At 46.6% G+C, this 24,748-nt stretch overlaps 2 protein-coding genes across 2 annotated transcripts in view; both read right to left on the reverse strand.

Moving 5' to 3' along the window:
• The window catches only part of LOC127415114 (KAT8 regulatory NSL complex subunit 3-like), a 58,197-nt gene extending 53,021 nt beyond the window's left edge, over positions 1–5,176 (reverse strand). The window contains exon 1 of the mRNA XM_051653677.1: positions 5,031–5,176. The gene's annotated coding sequence lies outside the window, so the exon portion shown is untranslated. The remainder of the gene's footprint in view (positions 1–5,030) is intronic.
• LOC127415117 (uncharacterized) lies at positions 918–22,920 on the reverse strand. Its single transcript, XM_051653686.1, has 2 exons — positions 21,923–22,920; positions 918–3,295 (listed from the first exon to the last, which is right to left on the reverse strand). The coding sequence occupies exons 1-2, from the start codon at positions 21,930–21,932 to the stop codon at positions 918–920; spliced, it is 2,388 nt and encodes a 795-aa protein (XP_051509646.1). The 5' UTR covers positions 21,933–22,920.
• Between the last annotated feature and the right edge of the window lie 1,828 nt (positions 22,921–24,748).

Consider the following 24,748-nt stretch of genomic DNA (forward strand, 5'->3'; position numbering starts at 1 on the left):
CCAAACGGTGTGGAGAAGGCGGTTTTCTCACGGGAAATTGGTGTCAAGGGGATCTGCCAATAACCCTTCGTCAAATCCAATGTCGAATAAAACCGAGCAGTGCCCAACCGATCGAGCAACTCATCAACGCGAGGCATTGGATACGCATCAAATTTAGACACCGCGTTGACTTTTCTGTAATCCACACAGAATCGCACAGACCCGTCGCTCTTAGGCACTAGAACAACTGGGCTGGACCAATCACTGTGGGATTCTTCTATTACCCCCATATCAAGCATCGCATCCAATTCTTCACGAACAATTTTCTTTTTGTGTTCGGGTAGTCGATAGGGGCGGCTACGTACCACGACCCCCGGCTCGGTCTCGATGTGGTGATGGATGAGGTTTGTACGTCCCGGTAGAGGGGAGAACACATCTGCAAACTCCTGTTGCAACCTGGCAACCTCCGCGAGTTGGCTCGGTGAGAGGTGGTCTCCGCAAGTGACCGGGGTGAACTGTTTATGTTTTGAACTCACCTCCGGTCCGAGCTCCGCCTTCTCAGGAACCACCGTAGCCAAAGTCACGGGGACCGCCTCCCTCCACAATTTTAGGAGATTGAGGTGGTATATTTGACGTGCGTCCCCTCTATCGGTTCGTTTAACCTCATAATCGAGATCTCCCACTCATCGTGTGACCTCAAAGGGTCCTTGCCACTTGGCGAGTAATTTAGAGCTCGATGTGGGAAGCAATACAAGCACTTTATCTCCCGGTGCAAATTCCCTTAGCTGAGTTCCCCTGTCATACAGTCGGCGCTGTCGTTCTTGAGCTTGGAGCAAATTCTCCTGTGTTAGTTTCCCCAAAGTGTGGAGTTTTGCTCGAAGATCAAGAACATATTGAATTTCATTTTTACTGTTTGAAGGTCCCTCCTCCCAGGCCTCTCACATTACATCAAGCATGCCGCGTGGGCGTTGCCCATATAGCAGCTTGAATGGGGAGAAGCCAGTGGAGGCTTGCGGGACCTCTCGTACTGCAAATAACAGGGGGTCGAGCCATTTATCCCAATTTCTAGAATCATCGTGCACGAACTTACGAATCATGTTTTTGAGGGTTTTATTAAATCGTTCCACCAGGCCATCCGTTTGAGGATGGTATACACTGGTGTGAATCGATTTAATATTTAATAGTTCGTACAGCTCACGTAGTGTCCGTGACATAAACGTTGTGCCCTGATCAGTGAGGATTTCTTTCGGAATCCCCACCCGGGAGATTATTTTGAAGAGTGCCTCCGCAACACTGCGTGCTGAGATGTTGCAAAGAGGCACTGCTTCCGGATATCGCGTTGCATAGTCCACTAGGACCAATACAAAGCGATGTCCGCGTGCTGACCGTTCTAATGGCCCGACGAGGTCCATTCCAATTCTCTCAAAGGGGACCTCGATCAAAGGGAGAGGGCGCAATGGCGCTTTTGGGGTGGCCGGTGGGTTAACCAGCTGGCATTCGCGGCATGCCGCACACCACCTGCGGACATCGCCGCCAATGCCCGGCCAATAGAAACGGGCTATTAGACGGTTCAGTGTTTTCCTTTCTCCTAGATGACCTGCCATGGGATTATAATGAGCCGCCTGGAATACCAAAAGTTGGGTTGTATCCTCTTTGGTTCGAGTGTCCTGTGTCACTCGATACAACCGCTCATTTATAATTGCAAAATAGGGGTATGAAAGTGCGATGTCAGGCTGGAGTCCTTGACCATCGATGACTCTCACTTGGTCAAAGGCATGTTTGAGGGTTTCGTCTCGCGACTGCTCCAAAGGGAAATCCCCCTCAGGGAATTCCCTGAGAAGGGGAGGGGCTGCAGCCTCTCCCCCTCTCTCGTCATCATGACGTGGAGCTGTCGAGGACGGCCCCAGCTCCGCCTCCCCTGCCAGAGCATCGCACATCACACATCTCCCCATTTTCACACAGGACCCATCCGCGCAAATTCCCTTTAATAAAACTCTAAAATCAGGCCAATCAGTCCCCAAAATCAGCGGATGGGTGAGGCGGGAACTAACCGCAGCCTCCACTCTATGCTTTTTCCCCCGGAATTTAATTGTCAGGGTCACCACCGGATACTTGTGAATATCCCCGTGTACACACTTCACCTTCACCGTTTTGGATGTGACCAATGCCTTGGGTTGAACCAGGCGTTGGTGGATAGTGGTTTGATTACACCCGGTATCCACCAACGCTTGGTGAGTACCCCCCTTGACACTTACCGGTATCCGGTATGCTCCGGCCTGGTCGGGGGCAGCCTGTGGGAGGTCAGAGACCCGCACCACCATCCCCAGCTCCATCAGAGGGCACTGATCTCGGAAGTGGCTCGGGTCTCCGCACCTCCAACAGGCCGGCCCAGGCGCTACGCCCGCACTTGCGTCGGCGTGCGCCCCCCCCTGAAGGGGAGAGCGGTGGGGCATTGGAGTAGGGGAAGGTGTCGCCTCCCACAGGGGCTGAGTTCCTCCTCGCCTGCGTGGGGCAGGAACGGGACCTGGAGAGAGAGCAGACGAGGGAGAGAGAGGGGAGGGGGAAGAAACAGAGGGAGGAGAGAAAAGGTAGGAGGGATCTTCCGTCCTCGGGATCGCCGCCATGTGGTCCTCCGCAAGTCGGATAGCTTCCTCCAACGACGCCGGGCGGTGGCACTGGACCCACTCCGCCATTCCTTTTGGCAGTCGAACTATGAACTGTTCCAGTACCACCTGGTCGATAATTCCCTGGACGTCGCGATCCCCTGCTAGCAGCCATCTTCGGCAGGCGTCACGGAGCCGCTGAGCAAAGGCAAACGGGCGGTCAGAGCTTTCCAACTTCAAGCTCCGGAAGAGTTGACGACTTTCCTCCGGAATGCGACCAACCCGTTGCAAGATGGCTTTTTTTAGATCTCCGTAGGCCAGGAGGCTCGACGCTGGCAGTTGTTGAGCCGCGAGCTGGGCTTCCCCGGACAATAGTGGGATCAGTCGGGCTGCCCATTGGCCGAGCGGCCAGCCCCAGATCTCGGCGGTGCGCTCAAACAAATCCAGGAAAGCCTCGGGGTCGTCCGCCACCCGCATTTTCTGTAATGCTGGCGGGGGTAACGGCGTGGGTGTGTCCGGGGTTGCGGCTGAGGATGCCCCCTGGCTGAGGAGGCTCCGGATCGCCTGCCGGTCCTCGGCTTGAGCATGCATGAGCTTGACAAACCGGCGGTCTTGATCTTGTCGGAGCTCAAGCAGCGTTTCTTGGTGGTTCCGATGTAGGCTGGCGAGGGCTTGGAGGATCTCCGCCAACTGGGAGGACTCTACGGGACGACCTCCATCCATCTTCGACCCAAACTTCAATTCCCGGGTTTCGGCACCAGTGTAGAAGAGGACGCTTTATTTCCCCTCTTCCTCGACACCACTTTACAGTTACCTTTATACGCTCTTTAAACACTAACACACACACTGTTTCTACAAATAACTTCCACTACTCGGGAATCGTTGCTCTGGCTCGGCTCTGTCATATCCTGTCTCTCCGACTGAGCGTTGTGTCGCTCTCTTTATGCCGCTCTCCCCGTGCTCACTGAAATTAGAGACAGGTGTTAGACAATTTAGCTCAGGTGTAAGCGCCCTTACCGCTTTCTCTCTCCGGAGAGATGCTTGACCACGCCCCCGCTGCCACAGATGGTTATGGGAGGAATGTGTCACATCCTCACACAGAGCATCGCACCCTGCTGTGTATGGGACTGCGTAGTTGCAGACTGGGCAGAATGCCCATGATGACCCCTGTCCACCATTGAAAGCACCTAAAATGGGCACGTGAGTGTCGGACCTGGACCTTGGAGCAGTGGAAGAAGGTCGCCTGGTCCGATGAGTCCCATTTTCTTTTACAGTACATCACGTGGATGGCTGTGTATGTATGTGCCATTTACATCAGGAAGGGATGGCACGGGGATGCACTGTGGGAAGACAACAAGCCGGTGGAGGAGTGTGATGCTCTTGGCAATGTTCTGCTGGGAAACCCTGTGTCTGGCCATTCATGTGGACGTCAAATTGACATGTGCCACCTACCTAAACATCATCGTAGACCAGGTACACCCCTTCATGGCAATGGTATTCCCTTATCGGCAGTGACCTCTTTCAGCAGGATAATGTGCCTGCCATAATGCAAACATTGTTCGGGAATGGTTTTAGGAACATGGTGAAGAGTTCAAAGTGTTGTCCTGGCCTCCAAATTCCCTAGATCTCAATCCAATTTAGCATCTGTTGGATGTGCTGGACCAACAAGTCTGATCCACAGCAGCTCCACCTTGCAACTTACAGGACTTGAAGGATCTGCTGCTAATGTCTTGGTGCCAGATAACACAGGACACCTTTACATTTACATTTATTCATTTGGCAGATGCTTTTATCCAAAGCGACTTACGAAAGAGGAATACATTATAAGTGAATCATCTTAAGGAGACAGTGGTACGAAAAGTGCTATATTACAAAGTTTCAATAGCATCAGAATAGTAGTAATCAAGACAGATTAAAGTGCATCAAGAATGTTTTTTTTTTTAGTTTTTTTTTTTTTAGTTCTCATGGAATAGATGTGTTTTTTTTGAAGACAGAAATTGAGTCAGCTTCACAGATGGAGTTGGGAAGGTCATTCCACCAACATGGTATGATGAAACCGAAAGTCCGGGAAAGTGTCTTGGTGCCTCTTTGTGTTGGTACAACAATGCACCGTTCCTTAGCTGACTGCAGGCTTCTGGTGGGAACGTAGCTCTGCAGAAATGATTTTAGGTATGCTGGAGCAGACCCAGTGTCTGTTCTGTACACATGCCAGATTTGATACATGCATCAACCCGCAGCCAGTGAAGAGAGACAAGAAGTGGTGTAACATGCACTCTCTTTGGTTCATTAAAGACCAGACGTGCTGCTATATTGTGGATCATTTGCAGGGGTCTAATTGTGCATGCAGGGAGGCCTGCAATGAGAGCGTTACAGTTGTCCTGTCTAGTTATGACAAGTGACTGAACAAGAAGTTGTGTGGCATGTTCAGAGATGAAGGGTCTTACCTACCTGATATTGTAGAGTGTAAATCTACATGATCTGATAGATGAGATGGTCTTTGAGATGTGGTCTGTGAAATTTCGTTGGTTATCGATGGTTACCCCTAAATTTCTGACTGTTTTGGAAGGCGTTACAGTAGTTGAACCCAGCTGCATGGTGATGTTGTGTTCAACAGCAGGGTTGGCTGGAAAGACAAGGAGCTCAGTCTTGGCTGGGTTAAGTTCTAAATCTTACACATATGTAGCAAGACTCTTACATTTTGCAATTTTTGTTGCGCATTGATATGGCCTTAAGATGCAACTTACACCAAACTCATCCCCCAATTTTATCTTGTACACTGCAAACAAAATGAAAAGATAAAGAACAGTCTTTTCATCCTTCCACAAGTGTGGTTTGTAAAAGATAAGCTGAGATATGTTTTAGAGAAGTTTAAAAATGCAAGATCACTTCTGCAAAAACATCCTGTTGATGAGTTGCACTAAGTTAAAGCTGAATAATTTCAGTTTTCTGATAAGACAATATAATTTATGACAGTCCAGTGTAAGATTAATAAAGTGCAGTGCTGATGTATTTTGATCGTGAGAGATCAAGAGTTCAAAATTCTGATTGCTTGGGGGAAGAAGCTGTCATGGAGTCAGCTGGTGTGGGTCCTGATGCTGCGATACCACCTGCCTGATGGTAGCAGTGAGAGCAGCCCATGGCTCGGGTGGCTGGAGTCTCTGATGATCCTCCGAGCTTTTCTCACACACCGCCTGGTATATACAGTATGTCCTGGAGGGAGGGAAGCTCACCTCCGATGATGTGTCTGGCAGTTCGCACCACTCTTTGCAGGGCTTTGCGGTTGAGGGCAGTGCTGTTGCCATACCAGGCGGAGATGCAGCCAGTCAGGATGCTCTCTACAGTGCAGGTGTGGATGGAGCATGTGAGTTCCTCAGTGATGTAGACACTGAGGAACTTTAAGCTGCTGACTCTCTCTACCAGTTCTCCACTGATGGTGATGGGGCTGTGTTCTCTGACTTTTCTCCTGAAGTCCACCACAAGCTCCTTTGTCTTACTGACATTGAGGGAGAGGTTGTGCTCCTGACACCAGCATGTTAGAGTGTGCACTTCCTCTCTGTAGGCTGTTTCATCATTGTCAGTGATCAGACCTACTACCGTCGTATCATCAGCAAACTTAATGATGGCACTGGAGCTATGTGTTGCCACACAGTCATGTGTGTACAGGGAATACAGGAGTGGGCTGAGAACACAGCCGTGCGGGGCTCCAGTGTTGAGGGTCAGTGATGAGGAGATGTTGCTGCCCATTCTAACCACCTGGCATCTGCTTGACAGGAAGTCCAGGATCCAGTTGCACAATGAGCTGTTTAAGCCCAGAGCCCGGAATTTCTCATCAAGCTTGGAGGGCGCTATGGTGTTGAATGCTGAGCTGTCATCTACAAACAGCATTCTCACATATGTGTTCCTTTTTTCCAGGTGGGAGAGAGCAGTGTGTAGTGTAGATGCAATGGCATCATCAGTGGAGCGATTGTGAGGTGAGGTGGGCAGCACAGAGCAGATGTAATCTCTGATTAGCCTCTCAAAGCATTTGCTTATTGTTAGTAAAATACGATTCGGATGCTTTATTCTGCCTTCCTCGCAGTCACTCTTCGATCAGGAGATGAATTCACCAGTGGGAAAAAATACACGGACACAGAATGTCACAAGCAGTTCTTCGATTTATTAAAAGCAAGCAAGGGGTTTATATGGTTCTTGTCACACAAGGCTGGTTACACCCATTACCTTGAACTTTCTCAATCCTCCATATATGGGGTTGTTCTTGTCAAGTACATTTTGTGATCAAGACAGTGCCGAAAATATACAAAGCAGATAAGCAAGCATCAAGGTCACATTGTTCCATCTGAGGCCTATTTCTCACATTGCCCACTTTTGTCTCAAAGAGACAAGTTCCTCAGATGGCTATTCAAAAAATCAAATCTTGTTTACCTTACATTCTATCTTTTACTCATTACCATCATCTTAAAGGTTTATCAGAGCGTAATTAGCATTCAAAGCATTATCAATGGTCCTATTGACCAATGCTTTAGCACATGGAATCACACAACAAATCAGTAATGCTATAACAAGTAAAATTACTCCTATAGGTATTAAAGCATTCAAAAAAAAAAAAAAAAAAAAAAAAAAAAAATTCAACCATTTAACCATGTCAATAAGTCATTGACATCATCTACGGTTTCTCTCGCTGTCAAGTCTACTGCTACCTTCGTCATGTTTTTCAGGCCAATTCCTATGGCATGTCCATCTTCATTGTTTTCTGGAATGAAAGTACAGCAACTCATTCCCACGATAACACATACTCCTCCACTGGCAGCTGTTAACTGGTCAAGGACCAGTCTATTTTGTAGCGCTGTTAATCTTAGGCCTTTTAGTTCTTGGCATACTGCGTCAATAGTTGTTTTTGTAGAATTTATGAATGATATCAGTTCATATCTAGTCATTTCAACTTCTTGCTCTATTACTGCAACACCCACTTGTGGGAACAGTGCTCCAAAGAATTTCTCTGTTCCTGTCCATAATCTGTGTTCTCTCTGTGTGGGTCTGTTTAGACTATTTCTCCTTCTTCTGTTTGTTGTTTTCTCAATAGCTCAGACCACCATGGTGCGGTCACTTAATTCTAACATGGCACATCTAACGTGTCCACAATTCCGGCAGAGCAGTGTACCTTTACGGCTGGTGTAGATGCACTATGCAGCATATGCGTACATACATAACAACTACCTTTCTTTCTCGCATATTTGGCCATAAAGTTAGCTAGTTTCCACCACAAATTGGTAGCATAGGTATGAGGTGCATCATCTATCCATGTCTCATTACCACTAGATATATGAGCTTCGACTACTGTCATAAGACAGAGCGACATTATAAAGAACTTCATTCTTCGTCCCTTCTAATTCTCAAGTTCCTGGTTAGGCACTGGCGCTGCATGTTCAGCTCCTCCAGGTCTTTCACTGATTGCTTTCAAAATACTCAGGCTCTCCCCAAGTGCAGGCTTCATGCAGCTTGCGTGTATTCACTGTGGTTGCAGATCTGTCAGTACCCCCATCCTGGTTACCACCAGAACCATTGTTGGACCCAGATACTTGTGCTCACTGAGCTTCGTTGGTTTCAGACATTTCACTAGGACCTGCTGGTTTGGAACAAATGGGTGAGTGGGCTTTTCTGTGGGCATAGAGATAGAAAGAGAAACATCACCATTTATGACTATTCAATGTTTTGACAAGGGAATCCACGTAATCAGCTACTACCACCTCCAAATCACCTGTGGACAAAGAGCATGCACGGCCTTTGACCCAAGGGGTCGGGAAAGGCCTACCAATTAGTATTTCAAATGGAGACAGTCTTGTTGTTGCTGATGGAGTCATTCTTATCTCTGTTAAAACTGCTGGTAGTATATCTACCCATTTTTGGCCTGTTTCCAGGCATGCCTTAGTCAATCTATCTTTTATTGTTCTGTTATTTTGTGCACACACTAAGCACGCATCTACAATTAAAGAGACTGTTTTTCTCACATTTGCAATGCAATACAATTCATTGATAGTCTGTATCACCTTTTCTTTTAAAAATGTGGTATGCCATGATAATGTCTGCACAACAGCACTATTGCTGATGTTGGTAGTGCTAATCATTTTTGTTTTTCCATTTAGCAGTCCCCTATCATCTGATACCTCATTGGCTGCCCAATGCTCTAAGTCGTGTGCTGTTGGGTTTGCTTGCAAAATTTTGATGTCTAGATCACTAATCAAAGTGGAATGCATCATTGGTGTGATGCCCACTTTGGTATCTCATTCACCTATGTGTGGGCTATGAATTTCTTCTTTTGCTGCCCACTTTGCTACTTCATCTGAAAGCCTGTTGCCCTTTGCATCTTCTGAGTCACCAGTGGCATGGTCTGCCACTTTGATTACTGCTAATTTGGAAGGCAGCTGTGCTGTTTTAATCAAATCAGCTACCACAATGTGATGTGATACTGGTTTTCCATCCGAAGTTTTATAATTTCTTTCTTCCCACAATTTTGCAAAATCGTGCACTACCCCAAATGCATACTTTGAATCTGTATATATATTTATGCATTGGCCTTTTGCCAATGACAGGTTCTCGTTAGCACTACTAGTTCAGCGGCTTCCGCTGATTTGTATGGTAACGAGTATGCTTCAATAATTTGATTGGGTAGCTCTGTAATTGCGGAACCACACCAGTACACATTGTCATTTGGTTTATAGCATGAGCCATCTACATACCAGTGTCTCCCCTCTTGCAGAACGGATGCAGAAACATCCGGTCTGCATGCAGTGGAAACCTGTATTCTCTCCGTACAATCATGTGAGTCATGCTCGAAAGTGCCCTGAACCAACAAATTAGGCAGATGGATTGTTGGTCTGTGGACCACACTGGTTGGTTTTAGAGTCAAATTAGCAATAGATGTTAAAATAGCTTCATAACCAGACCGTCTTTGTGCAGTCATGTGTTGTGTTGGAATATTGTGCATAATAGCACTTACCTGGTGAATTGTGTGCACAGTCAAAGGGTGTGAAAGCACAACTTGTTCTGCATCCTGTACCATCATCGCTGTTGCAGCCACAGCTCGCAGACAACCAGGGAAGCCCTTTGCAACCAAATCCAGTGTTTTAGATAAATACGCCACCGAGAAGTAAGAACACCCGTGTTCCTGGGCAAAGATTGCAGCAGAAGTCCCCCCAGCCTCATGCAGGTACAGATGGAAAGACAGACGGCGAAGCTCTGTAACCTTGTGGCAATCTCATCTATGTATATTGTTGGCCCCCGTAGGTGAATGCGAACAATGGCTGGGTCACAGGAGAAACAGGTACACTGAAAAAGGCAGAACATAAATCAATTACAGTAAAATCACCATGTGTTGATGGTATTAAATTAATAATTGTTTGTATGTCTGGGACTATTGGAGAAAGTGGTTCAATTAAATCATTCTTGTGTCAATCTCCAAGTTCCATTGGCCTTTCTCACAGGATTTATTGGAGTATTGTATGGAGAGTGTGTTGGTATTAGAATACCTTGTTCAATCAGTTGCTCAATGATTGGCCTAATACCTTCTTCCTTTTCAATCGATAGTGGATATTACTTACAGTGCTGGAGTGGTTACAGCTAATTTAGCTCTATATGGTTTCACATCTATAAGGCCAGCTTCATCTTTGTGCTGAGCCCATAGTCTGTGGTTAACTATTACTTCATCAGCCTCCAGCAGTTGCTGTCTGCTTACTTTCTCCCCCACACCTCCTGTTGGCACAGTGACTGAATACACAGCAGGAAACATGAGTTGCAGAGAAGCATTGTCAAAAACTATTTGTGCACCAATTTTATGCAATAGATCTCAGCCCAGTAAACAAAATGGAGAGTCTGGTATGATTACAAAAACGTGCATTTTGAGCAAATCTGGCAAAAGATCTTGTTTACGGTCTGATAATTTGATTAGAAAATCTGTCATATGTCTGAACATCTCTGTGTTAGCCCATTTAAAATCTAGTGTTCATTTTAACATTATCTCACCATCTTTCCCTTTTTCTTGAGATCTTAATTTCGTGGATTTGGTTTCTTCTTCAGTTTTATTCCCAGTAGATCGTGCGTACAAGCCAGTTCGGGGACTTTCAATTAATTCTTTCTCAGTCACCTCAAATGATTTTTCATATATTTATAATCCCATTCTGAGTCACCCCATCCTTTGTTCACCATTGAATTGCCATTGTCTAAATCTATCTTTTTGATCGACCCCTCTCGTGGAAAAGGATCGAATTGCGTTTTTCCCTCTGACCATCCGGCCAGGTTACTGACAAACGGTTCGGTTCTGAAACTTTTGTTATTTCTAAACATCCAATGTATGGGTGATTCACCTCGTATTGGTCTACTTATCGTTTGTCCCATTTTGTTCAAACAACAAAAATGTCTCTTGTTTTGGTTTTTGGTATGAATAATTCTCTGATTTCATCAAAGTTCATTCCTATCACGAGAGTGAATGCAGCAGTAAAACTCCTACTGAATCTTAGTGGAATCTGCCAGACTTCATCCACAGGACTGGCCCTTTTAACAGTCTTCAACAACAAAGATCCTCACCTCTCATGTGATCTGACCACGGTTTTTGTGAATTATCATTCTGCGACTAGTGACACATACCATGTCACAGATGGATCCTGACCATCGTAGAGATACACAGAGTTTTACTTGAATAATTTTATAACAATATTTAATAGATATCTCACAAACAGGCAGATCAATTATAAAAAGATCTTACCTGTCCGGAGATACCCCTCTTTCTGACACCAGGACTGTTAGTAAAATACGATTCGGATGCTTTATTCTGCCTTTCTCGCAGTCACTCTTCGATCAGGAGATGAATTAACTGGTGGGAAGAAATACACGGACACAGAATGTCACAAGCAGTTCTTCGATTTAATAAAAGCAAGCAAGGGGTTTATATGGTTCTTGTCACAGAAGGCTGGTTACACCTATTACCTTGAACTTTCTCAATCCTCCTTATATGGGGTTGTTTCCTCTCGCTTAAAGAAGTACATTCTTGTCAAGCACATTTTGTGATAAAGACAGTGCCGAAAACATACAAAGCAGATAAGCAAGCATCAAGGTCACATTGTTCCATCTGAGGCCTATTTCTCACACTGAAGATGGGGGTCAGAGCAACAGGATGCCAGTTATTTAAGCAAGTGATTTTGGATTGCTTTGGTACAGGCACAATGGTGGATGTTTTAAAGCATGTGGGGACTACAGACCAGCCAGTTGGTTCATGCACGCTCTGATGACGTGGCCCGGAATGCTGTCTGGACCCGCAGCTTTACGGGTATTCACTCGGAAGGATCGGGATATGTCCGCTACAGATACGGAGAGTGAACTAACCTCTGTAGCTTTGGCCGAGAGAGCTCTCTCTGCGAGGGCGGTGTTATTTCCCTCGAAACAAGCATAAAAAGTATACAGCTCATCCGGGAGAGAGAAAGCGGTGTTCACGGCGGAGTTTTTATTCCCTCTGAAGTCCGTGATGATATTAATTCCCTGCCACATGCTTCTAGAGTCGGTGGTGTTGAACTGTCTTTCAATCTTGTCCCTGTACTGGCGTTTGGCCGCTCTGATAGTTTTGCGGAGGGCATAACTTGCTTGTTTATGCTCCTCCGCTTTCCCAGAATTAAAAGCGGAGTATGTATATAACATATAATGTTATAACAGTAATGTATTAACAATAATGTTATATACTGTAAATAAGACCACTATATTGTATACTGACCTGATGGGACGAACTGGATCCCATATCGCCACCATCACAATGTGTACTGGCTGTTGTGTGTATAAAGATAATTTAATACTTCTTAAATATGTCTTTGCATTTATTTTGACTTAAGTAACTTCTTTATCAAATTAAAATATTAAGTTTGATGAACATTAAATATTATTAACTGTACCAATAATTTAAGCAGCAATGGTGCATGTCATGCCATCACAAGCTGTTTTTAATGCAACAATCAGAAGTTGTTCAAATATATAGGGTGACAAATAAAATTAATTGCAATCAAATTATATATGACATTTGTAAATAATATTTTATTTAGATGGACAAGGAAAATGAAGAACTCTGTTCACATGTTTTTAGTACTAAACAATGACAGTTCTCACCTAAAATTAGGAATTTCACCCAGTGGGGAAGAAACTTCAAGTGGGATTCTAATTTGGTGAACTTTGGCGGACAAGCAAATTTGCATTGTTGGTTAGGCAGTGACCTCTGCATAGGACGGTCCTGTATACATACAATTGTGCTCAAAAGTTTTCATACCATGGCAGAAATTGTGAAATTTTGGCAATTATTTTGAAAATATGACTGATCATGCAAAAAAATGTCTTTTATTTAAGGATAGTGATCATATGAAGCCATTTATTATCACACAGTTGTTTGGCTCCTTTTTAAATCATAATGATAACAGGAATCACCCAAATGGCCCTGATCAAAAGTTTACATACCCTTGAATGTTTGGCCTTGTTACAGACACACAAGGTGACACACACAGGTTTAAATGGCAATTAAAGATGACTTTTCCCACACCTATGGCTTTTTAAATTGCAATTAGTGTCTGTGTATAAATAGTCAATGAGTTTGTAAGCTCTTACGTGGATGCACTGAGCAGACTAGATACTGAGCCATGGGGAGCAGAAAAGAACTGTTAAAAGACCTGTGTAACAAGGTTATGGAACTTTATAAAGATGGAAAAGGATATAAAAAGATACCCAAAGCCTTGATAATACCAGTCAGTACTGTTCAATCACTTATTAAGAAGTGGAAAATTCGGGGATCTCTTGATGCCAAGCCACGGTCAGGTAGACCAAAAAGATTTCAGCCACAGCTGCCAGAAGAATTGTTTGGGATACAAAGAAAAACCCACAGGTAACCTCAGGAGAAATACAGGCCGCTCTGGAAAAAGATGTTGAAGTTGTTTCAAAGAGCACAATATGATGATACTTGAACAAAAATGAGCTGCATGGTCGAGTTGCCAGAAAGAAGCCTTTACTGCGCCAATGCCACAAAAAAGCCCGGTTACAATATGCCTGACAACACCTTGACAAGTCTCACAGCTTCTGGCACAATGTAATTTGGAGTGACAAGACCAAAATAGAGCTTTATGGTCACAACCATAAGCGCTATGTTTGGAGAGGGGTCAACAAGGCCTATAGTGAAATTAATACCATCCCCACTGTGAAGCATGGTGGTGGCTCATTGATGTCTTGGGGGTGTGTGAGCTCTAAAGGCATGGGGTATCTTGTGAAAATTGATGGCAAGATGAATGCAGCATGTTATCAGAAAATACTGGCAGACAATTTGCATTCTTCTGCATGAAAGCTGCGCATGGGACACTCTTGGACTTTCCAGCACTACAATGACCCTAAGCACAAGGTCAAGTTGACCCTCCAATGGTTACAGCAGAAAAAGGTGAAGGTTCTGGAGTGGCCATCACAGTCTCCTGACATTAATATCATCGAGCCACTCTGGGGAGATCTCAAACGTGCGGTTCATGCAAGATGACCAAAGACTTTGCATGACCTGGAGGCATTTTGCTAAGATAAATGGGCAGCTCTACCACCTGCAAGAATTTGGGGCCTCATAGACAACTATTGCAAAAGACTGCACACTGTCATTGATACTATAGGGGGCAATGCACAGTATTAAGAACTAAGGGTATGCAGACTTTTGAACAGGGGTCATTTAATCTTTTTCTTTGTTGCCATGTTTTGTTTTATGATTGTGCCATTCTGTTATAACCTACAGTTGAATATGAATCTCATACGAAATAAAAGAAATGTGTTTTGCCTGCTCACTCATGTTTTCTTTAAAAATGGTACATATATTACCAATTCTCCAAGGGTAACTTTTGAGCACAACTGTATATGCAGGTTTCACACTCGCATCACATCCAGTGGTCAGTGTGACTGAGCCTTTATCTGAACCTGATCAGATCACCTGATTATATTTAATTTAACAATTTTTATTTTAAAAGAACAAATTTGCTTTTGGCCTAGTTCACATAGTTTAATAGCACCAGGGAGATTTATTATTATTATTATTTTAATTTTTATTTTTTTACCTAGCTCCAGAAATTTTGTTTCAAAACATGGATCAAAAGACAAATGCAATGCAATGCTTCTGCAAAGGACACAATGACATTTCAGTTTTATAATAATCTGATTTGATTGCCAAAAATGCCCATAGGCCCAATGTTCTCTTTAACTCTCTTTTAGTGCTTATACTGTTGCCACCTCTGAGACCTGTGAGCAATTTTCATATTTTGTTATGTTTCAGCCTTAAGCTAAAATGCTTTAAATTATTTAATTGTTGCTGCATTCTATACCCCATAATGACAAAGCAAAAAACAGATTTTTGATAACTTTGCAAATTTATTAAAAAGAAAAAAAGTGAAATATCACACTGACGTAAGTATTCAGACCGTTTGCTATGACACTTGAAATTTAGCTTAGGTGCATCCCATTTCTCTGTAACATCTTTGAGATGTTTCTACACTTTGATTGGAGTCCACCTGTGGCAAATTCAATTGATTGGACATGATTTGAAAAGGCACACACCTGTTTATATAAGGTCTCACAGCTTAAAATGCATATCAGATCAAAAACCAAGCCATGAGGTCAAAGGAACTGCCTGCAGAGCTCAGAGACAGGATTGTGTTGAGGCACAGATCTGGGGAAGGCTACAAATAAAATTTGGCTGCATTGAAGGTTCCCAGGAGCACTGTGGCCCCCATAATTCTTAAATGGAAGAAATTTGGAACAACCAGGACTCTTCCTATAGCTGGCCGCCCAGCCAAACTGAGCAATCGGGGGAGAATAGCCTTTGTAAGAGAGGTGACCAAGAACCCGGTGGTCACTCTGATTGAGCTCCACAGATCATGTGTGGAGATGGGAGAAACTTGCAGAAGGTCAACCATCACTGCAGCACTCCACAGATCTGGGATTTATTGCAGAGTGACCAGATGGAAGCCTCTCCTCAGTGCAAGAAAGCAAAAAAGCACCTAAAGGACTCGCAGGCTGTGAGAAACAAGATTCTCTGGTCTGATGAAATGAAGATTGAACTGTTTGGCCTCAATTCCAAGTGTCATGTCTGGAGGAAACCAGGCACCGCTCATCACCTGCGCAATACCATCCCAACGGTGAAGCATGGTGGTGGTAGCTACATGGTGTGGGGGTGTTTTTCAGCAGCAGAGACTGGGGGACTGGTCAGGGTTTAAGGAAAGCTGAATGCAGAAAAATACAGAGTAATCCTTAATGCAAACCTGGTCCAGTGTGCTCAGGACCTCAGACTGGGACAAAGGTTTACATTCCAAGACAATGACCCTAAGCACATAGCCAAGACAATGCAAGAGTGCCTTAGGGACAACTCTGTGAATGTCCTTGAGTGGCCCAGCCAGAGCCTGGACTTGAATCCAATCGAACATCTCTGGAGAGACCTGAAAATGGCTGTCCACTGATGGTCCCAATCAAACCTGACAAAGCTTGAGAAGATCTGCAGAGAAGAATGGCAGATAATCCCCAAATCCAGGTGTGCAAAGCTTGTTGCATTATACCCCAAAAGACTTGAGGCTGAAATCGCTGCCAAAGGTGCTTCAACTAAGTACTGAGTTAATACATGATATTTCAGTTTTTTCTTTTTAATAAATTTGCAAAGTTATTAAAAATCTGGGCGCAAAGCCACTTGCTTTTTTCCTCCAAAATAGGTATTGTGCTAAGATGTTTCAAAAGCAGGTCTTATCTCAGTGCAAAGTCCAAATTCAGTTCCTGCATTTGCAGTTTGAAGATTCAACCAGAATGTGGCAATAATGTTAATGTCCAAACTCTGAAAATATAGTAGAACATATTTTTATCACCCTAGATCTATTGCTAAATTAAAACATTTTCTCACACGTAAGGATTTGGAAGAAGTGGTTCATTCTTTAATTACTTCTCAACAGGATTATTGTAATTCCCTGTATATGGGCCTCCCTCAGTCTGCTCTCTCCCTCGATTCCAAATGTTTCAAAATGCGGCAACCAGGTTTCTAACAGAGACCAAGAAACAAGACCACATTTCTCCCATACTGGCCTCTTTGCATATACCAGTTAGTTTTAGAATTGATTATAAGATCTTGCTTTTTGTTTTGAAGGCACTGCATGTACTAGTGCCTCAATATATTAGTGATCTCTTGCAATCTTACTCCCCCTTGAGGACACTCAGGTCAAGTAATCAATTTCTCCTTATGGTGCCCCGTTCAAGATGTACACTGATAAGCCAAAACCTTATGACCACTCATAGGTGAAGCGAATAACGTTGACCATTTCCTATCAAGGCCACAGGTCAAGGTTTTGGTAGATTAGGTGGTAAGCGAACAATCAGTTCTCATAGTCAACATGTTCAATGCAGGAGAAATGGGCAAGAGTAAAGACCTGAGTGACTTTGACAAGAGCCAGATTGTTATGGTCAGACGACTAGGTCAGAGCATCTCTGAAATGGCAAGGCTTGTGGGGTGCTCATGGTCAGCAGTGGTGAGTGCATACTGACAGTGGTCCGAGGAGGGACAAATCACAAACCGGCGACAGGGTGTTGGGTGCCCAAGACTCATCGATGCGTGAGGGCAACAAAGGATATTCCATCTGGTCTGAACCGACAGAAGGTCTACTGTGACACAAGTCACAGAAAATTAAATGATGGTGTAGAAGAGGACGCAAGAAGCAGTTTTCCTTTTTCAGGTGATGCTTTATTTCCCCTCTTCCTCGACACCACTTTACAGTTACCTTTATACGCTCTTTAAACACTAACACACACACTGTTTCTACAAATAACTTCCACTACTCGGGAATCGTTGCTCTGGCTCGGCTCTGTCATATCCTGTCTCTCCGACTGAGCGTTGTGTCGCTCTCTTTATGCCGCTCTCCCCATGCTCACTGAAATTAGAGACAGGTGTTAGACAATTTAGCTCAGGTGTAAGCGCCCTTACCGCTTTCTCTCTCCGGAGAGATGCTTGACCACGCCCCCGCTGCCACATATCCTCACCGCCCGACTCAGGCCGGGGCGACATCCGGCCTGCCTACCACTCCCCCCATTCCTGGAAAGGAAGTCGGCGACAGCCATCTGCGCCCCCGGTCTGTGGACCACCCTGAACTTAAACGGCTGAAGAGCCAGATACCAACGGGTGATCCGGGCGTTAGTATCTTTCATGCGGTGGAGCCACTGGAGTGGGACGTGATACGAGCAGAGGGTGAAGGCCCGCCCCAACAGGTAGTATCGGAGAGTGAGGACCACCCACTTGATGGCAAGACACTCCTTTTCCACGGTGCTGTACTTAGTTTCCCTTAACGAGAGCTTACGGCTAATGTACAGCACCGGGCGCTCCTCCCCCTCCACCACCTGCGAGAGCACAGCCCCCAGCCCCCTGTCTGAAGCATCTGTCTGTAAAACAAAAGGGAGAGAGAAGTCAGGTGAATGTAACAGCGGCCCCCCGCAAAGTGCGGCTTTAGCTTGCGTGAACGCCCGTTGACACTGCTCCGTCCACTGGACCGGATCTAGAGCTCCCTTTTTAGTGAGATCAGTCAGCGGGCTGGTGACGTCCGAATAGTTAGGCACAAACCTTCTATAATAGCCAGCCAGCCCCAGGAACTGTCTCACCCCCTTTTTGGTCTTGGGTCTCGGGCAGGTCGCAATCGCCGCTGTCTTGTCAATTTGGGGACGCACCTGCCCGTGGCCCAAGTGGAACCCCAGATACCGTACCTCAACCTGCCCAATCGCGCACTTCTTCGGGTTCGCTGTGAGTCCCGCTCGGCGCAGCGATCTCAGAACCGCCCTCAGGTGTTGCATATGCCGCTGCCAATCATTGCTATAAATGATGATGTCATCTAAATAGGCAGTGGCGTAAGCTGAATGCGGCCTGAGGATTCGGTCCATGAGACGCTGAAACGTAGCCGGTGCTCCAAACAAACCGAACGGAAGTGTCACAAATTGGTGTAATCCAAACGGTGTGGAGAAGGCGGTTTTCTCACGGGAAATTGGTGTCAAGGGGATCTGCCAATAACCCTTCGTCAAATCCAATGTCGAATAAAACCGAGCAGTGCCCAACCGATCGAGCAACTCATCAACGCGAGGCATTGGATACGCATCAAATTTAGACACCGCGTTGACTTTTCTGTAATCCACACAGAATCGCACAGACCCGTCGCTCTTAGGCACTAGAACAACTGGGCTGGACCAATCACTGTGGGATTCTTCTATTACCCCCATATCAAGCATCGCATCCAATTCTTCACGAACAATTTTCTTTTTGTGTTCGGGTAGTCGATAGGGGCGGCTACGTACCACGACCCCCGGCTCGGTCTCGATGTGGTGATGGATGAGGTTTGTACGTCCCGGTAGAGGGGAGAACACATCTGCAAACTCCTGTTGCAACCTGGCAACCTCCGCGAGTTGGCTCGGTGAGAGGTGGTCTCCGCAAGTGACCGGGGTGAACTGTTTATGTTTTGAACTCACCTCCGGTCCGAGCTCCGCCTTCTCAGGAACCACCGTAGCCAAAGTCACGGGGACCGCCTCCCTCCACAATTTTAGGAGATTGAGGTGGTATATTTGACGTGCGTCCCCTCTATCGGTTCGTTTAACCTCATAATCGAGATCTCCCACTCGTCGTGTGACCTCAAAGGGTCCTTGCCACTTGGCGAGTAATTTAGAGCTCGATGTGGGAAGCAATACAAGCACTTTATCTCCTGGTGCAAATTCCCTTAGCTGAGTTCCCCTGTCATACAGTCGGCGCTGTCGTTCTTGAGCTTGGAGCAAATTCTCCTGTGTTAGTTTCCCCAAAGTGTGGAGTTTTGCTCGAAGATCAAGAATGTATTGAATTTCATTTTTACTGTTTGAAGGTCCCTCCTCCCAGGCCTCTCACATTACATCAAGCATGCCGCGTGGGCGTTGCCCATATAGCAGCTTGAATGGGGAGAAGCCAGTGGAGGCTTGCGGGACCTCTCGTACTGCAAATAACAGGGGGTCGAGCCATTTATCCCAATTTCTAGAATCATCGTGCACGAACTTACGAATCATGTTTTTGAGGGTTTTATTAAATCGTTCCACCAGGCCATCCGTTTGAGGATGGTATACACTGGTGTGAATCGATTTAATATTTAATAGTTCGTACAGCTCGCGTAGTGTCCGTGACATAAACGTTGTGCCCTGATCGGTGAGGATTTCTTTCGGAATCCCCACCCGGGAGATTATTTTGAAGAGTGCCTCCGCAACACTGCGTGCTGAGATGTTGCGAAGAGGCACTGCTTCCGGATATCGCGTTGCATAGTCCACTAGAACCAATACAAAGCGATGTCCGCGTGCTGACCATTCTAATGGCCCGACGAGGTCCATTCCAATTCTCTCAAAGGGGACCTCGATCAAAGGGAGAGGGCGCAATGGCGCTTTTGGGGTGGCCGGTGGGTTAACCAGCTGGCATTCGTGGCATGCCGCACACCACTTGCGGACATCGCCGCCAATGCCCGGCCAATAGAAACGGGCTATTAGACTGTTCAGTGTTTTCCTTTCTCCTAGATGACCTGCCATGGGATTATAATGAGCCGCCTGGAATACCATTTCCCGACGGCTCCTTGGAATCAAAAGTTGGGTTGTATCCTCTTTGGTTCGAGTGTCCTGTGTCACTCGATACAACCGCTCATTTATAATTGCAAAATAGGGGTATGAAAGTGCGATGTCAGGCTGGAGTCCTTGACCATCGATGACTCTCACTTGGTCAAAGGCATGTTTGAGGGTTTCGTCTCGCGACTGCTCCAAAGGGAAATCCCCCTCAGGGAATTCCCTGAGAAGGGGAGGGGCTGCAGCCTCTCCCCCTCTCTCGTCATCATGACGTGGAGCTGTCGAGGACGGCCCCAGCTCCGCCTCCCCTGCCAGAGCATCGCACATCACACATCTCCCCATTTTCACACAGGACCCATCCGCGCAAATTCCCTTTAATAAAACTCTAAAATCAGGCCAATCAGTCCCCAAAATCAGCGGATGGGTGAGGCGGGAACTAACCGCAGCCTCCACTCTATGCTTTTTCCCCTGGAATTTAATTGTCAGGGTCACCACCGGATACTTGTGAATATCCCCGTGTACACACTTCACCTTCACTGTTTTGGATGTGACCAATGCCTTGGGTTGAACCAGGCGTTGGTGGATAGTGGTTTGATTACACCCGGTATCCACCAACGCTTGGTGAGTACCCCCCTTGACACTTACCGGTATCCGGTACGCTCCGGCCCGGTCGGGGGCAGCCTGTGGGAGGTCAGAGACCCGCACCACCGTCCCCAGCTCCATCAGAGGGCACTGATCTCGGAAGTGGCTCGGGTCTCCGCACCTCCAACAGGCCGGCCCAGGCGCTACGCCCGCACTTGCGTCGGCGTGCGCCCCCCCTTGAACGGGAGAGCGGCGGGGCATTGGAGTAGGGGAAGGTGTCGCCTCCCACACCCGGGGAACTGGTCTCAGGGGCTGAGTTCCTCCTCGCCTGCGTGGGGCAGGAACGGGACCTGGAGAGAGAGCAGACGAGGGAGAGAGAGGGGAGGGGGAAGAAACAGAGGGAGGAGAGAAAAGGTAGGAGGGATCTTCCGTCCTCGGGATCGCCGCCATGTGGTCCTCCGCAAGTCGGATAGCTTCCTCCAACGACGCCGGGCGGTGGCACTGGACCCACTCCGCCGTTCCTTTTGGCAGTCGAACTATGAACTGTTCCAGTACCACCTGGTCGATAATTCCCTGGACGTCGCGATCCCCCGCTAGCAGCCATCTTCGGCAGGCGTCACGGAGCCGCTGGGCAAAGGCAAACGGGCGGTCAGAGCTTTCCAACTTCAAGCTCCGGAAGAGTTGACGACTTTCCTCCGGAATGCGACCAACCCGTTGCAAGATGGCTTTTTTTAGATCTCCGTAGGCCAGGAGGCTCGATGCTGGCAGTTGTTGAGCCGCGAGCTGGGCTTCCCCGGACAATAGTGGGATCAGTCGGGCTGCCCATTGGCCGAAGCGGCCAGCCCCAGATCTCGACGGTGCACTCAAACAAATCCAGAAAAGCCTCGGGGTCGTCCGCCGCCCCCATTTTCTGTAATGCTGGCGGGGTAATGGCGTGGGTGTGTCCGGGGTCGCGGCTGAGGATGCCCCCTGGCTGAGGAGGCTCCGGATCGCCTGCCGGTCCTCGGCTTGAGCATGCATGAGCTCGACAAACCGGCGGTCTTGATCTTGTCGGAGCTCAAGCAGCGTTTGTTGGTGGTTCCGATGTAGGCTGGCGAGGGCTTGGAGGATCTCCGCCAACTGGGAGGACTCTACGGGATGACCTCCATCCATCTTCGACCCAAACTTCAATTCCCGGGTTTCGGCACCAGTGTAGAAGAGGACGCAAGAAGCAGTTTTTCTTTTTCAGGTGACGCTTTATTTCCCCTCTTCCTCGACACCACTTTACAGTTACCTTTATACGCTCTTTAAACACTAACACACACACTGTTTCTACAAATAACTTCCACTACTCGGGAATCGTTGCTCTGGCTCGGCTCTGTCATATCCTGTCTCTCCGACTGAGCGTTGTGTCGCTCTCTTTATGCCGCTCTCCCCGTGCTCACTGAAATTAGAGACAGGTGTTAGACAATTTAGCTCAGGTGTAAGCGCCCTTACCGCTTTCTCTCTCCGGAGAGATGCTTGACCACGCCCCTGCTGCCACAGATGGTTATGGGAGGAATGTGTCACATCCTCACACAGAGCATCGCACCCTGCTGTGTATGGGACTGCGTAGTTGCAGACTGGGCAGAATGCCCATGATGACCCCTGTCCACCATTGAAAGCACCTAAAATGGGCACGTGAGTGTCGGACCTGGACCTTGGAGCAGTGGAAGAAGGTCGCCTGGTCCGATGAGTCCCATTTTCTTTTACAGTACATCACGTGGATGGCTGTGTATGTATGTGCCATTTACATCAGGAAGGGATGGCACGGGGATGCACTGTGGGAAGACAACAAGCCGGTGGAGGAGTGTGATGCTCTTGGCAATGTTCTGCTGGGAAACCCTGTGTCTGGCCATTCATGTGGACGTCAAATTGACACGTGCCACCTACCTAAACATCATCGTAGACCAGGTACACCCCTTCATGGCAATGGTATTCCCTTATCGGCAGTGACCTCTTTCAGCAGGATAATGTGCCTGCCATAATGCAAACATTGTTCGGGAATGGTTTTAGGAACATGGTGAAGAGTTCAAAGTGTTGTCCTGGCCTCCAAATTCCCTAGATCTCAATCCAATTTAGCATCTGTTGGATGTGCTGGACCAACAAGTCTGATCCACAGCAGCTCCACCTTGCAACTTACAGGACTTGAAGGATCTGCTGCTAATGTCTTGGTGCCAGATAACACAGGACACCTTTACATTTACATTTATTCATTTGGCAGATGCTTTTATCCAAAGCGACTTACGAAAGAGGAATACATTATAAGTGAATCATCTTAAGGAGACAGTGGTATGAAAAGTGCTATATTACAAAGTTTCAATAGCATCAGAATAGTAGTATTCAAGACAGATTAAAGTGCAAAAAGAATGTTTTTTTTATTTATTTATTTTTTTTAGTTCTCATGGAATAGATGTGTTTTTTTTGAAGACAGAAATTGAGTCAGCTTCACAGATGGAGTTGGGAAGGTCATTCCACCAACATGGTATGATGAAACCAAAAGTCCGGGAAAGTGTCTTGGTGCCTCTTTGTGTTGGTACAACAATGCACCGTTCCTTAGCTGACTGCAGGCTTCTGGAGGGAACGTAGCTCTGCAGAAATGATTTTAGGTATGCTGGAGCAGACCCAGTGTCTGTTCTGTATACATGCCAGATTTGATACATGCATCAACCGGCAGCCAGTGAAGAGAGACAAGAAGTGGTGTAACATGCACTCTCTTTGGTTCATTAAAGACCAGACGTGCTGCTACATTGTGGATCATTTGCAGGGGTCTAATTGTGCATGCAGGGAGGCCTGCAATGAGAGCGTTACAGTTGTCCTGTCTAGTTATGACAAGTGACTGAACAAGAAGTTGTGTGGCATGTTCAGAGATGAAGGGTCTTATCTACCTGATATTGTAGAGTGTAAATCTACACGATCTGATAGATGAGATGGTCTTTGAGATGTGGTCTGTGAAATTTAGTTGGTTATCGATGGTTACCCCTAAATTTCTGACTGTTTTGGAAGGCGTTACAGTAGTTGAACCCAGCTGCATGGTGATGTTGTGTTCAACAGCAGGGTTGGCTGGAAAGACAAGGAGCTCAGTCTTGGCTGGGTTAAGTTGCAGGTGGTTTTCCTTCATCCAGGCCGAGATGTCTGCCAAACAGGCAGAAATTCGAGCAGTCACCGTGGTGTTGTTGGGCTGGAAAGACAAGTAGAGCTGTGTATCATTGGCGTAGCAGTGGTAAGAGACATTATTTGCCTGAATGATGTGTCCCAGTGATGTTGTGTATAAAGAGAAGAGATGTGGCCCAAGCACTGAGCCCTGAGGTACCCCAGTAAGTAGCTGATGTGACTTGGTCACCTCACCTCTCTTTACCATGAAGGACCTACCTGAGAGATAGGAATTAAATCAGTCAAGCACAGTTCCTTTGATGCCCAGAGTAGAGAAGGTGGAGAGTAGGATCTGATGGTTGACTGTGTCAAAGGCTGCAGAAAGGTCCAGTAGAATCAGGATGGATGATCTGGATCCAGCTCTGCCTGTCTTAGCGACTCAGTGACAGAGAGCAGGGTAATCTCGGTGGAGTGTCCACTTTTGAAGCCTGACTGATTGTCATCCAGCAGCTTGTTCTGTGAGAGATAGGCAGATATCTGATTGAAAACTGCCCTTTCAAGTGTTTTTGCATGAATGGGATGAGAGAGACTGGTCTGTAGTGTTCTACTTGTGTGGGGTTAAGTGCAGGTTTTTTCAGCAGCAGGGTTACTCGAGCCCACTTAAATATAGTGGAGCAAATGCCTGTAAGTAGAGATGCGTTAATTATATGTGTGAGTGCAGGTAGGATGGATGGAGAGATGGCTTGGAGAAGGTGGGAAGGAATGGGGTCAGGGGAACAGGTGGTGGGGTGGTTGGAGAGGAGGAGTTTAGAGACCCCAGAGGAGAGAACATAGAGACAGAAGAGCTGCACAGATGC

The sequence above is a fragment of the Myxocyprinus asiaticus genome, chromosome 24 (assembly GCF_019703515.2).
Source record: "Myxocyprinus asiaticus isolate MX2 ecotype Aquarium Trade chromosome 24, UBuf_Myxa_2, whole genome shotgun sequence".
NCBI classification, from domain to species: Eukaryota; Metazoa; Chordata; class Actinopteri; order Cypriniformes; family Catostomidae; genus Myxocyprinus; species Myxocyprinus asiaticus.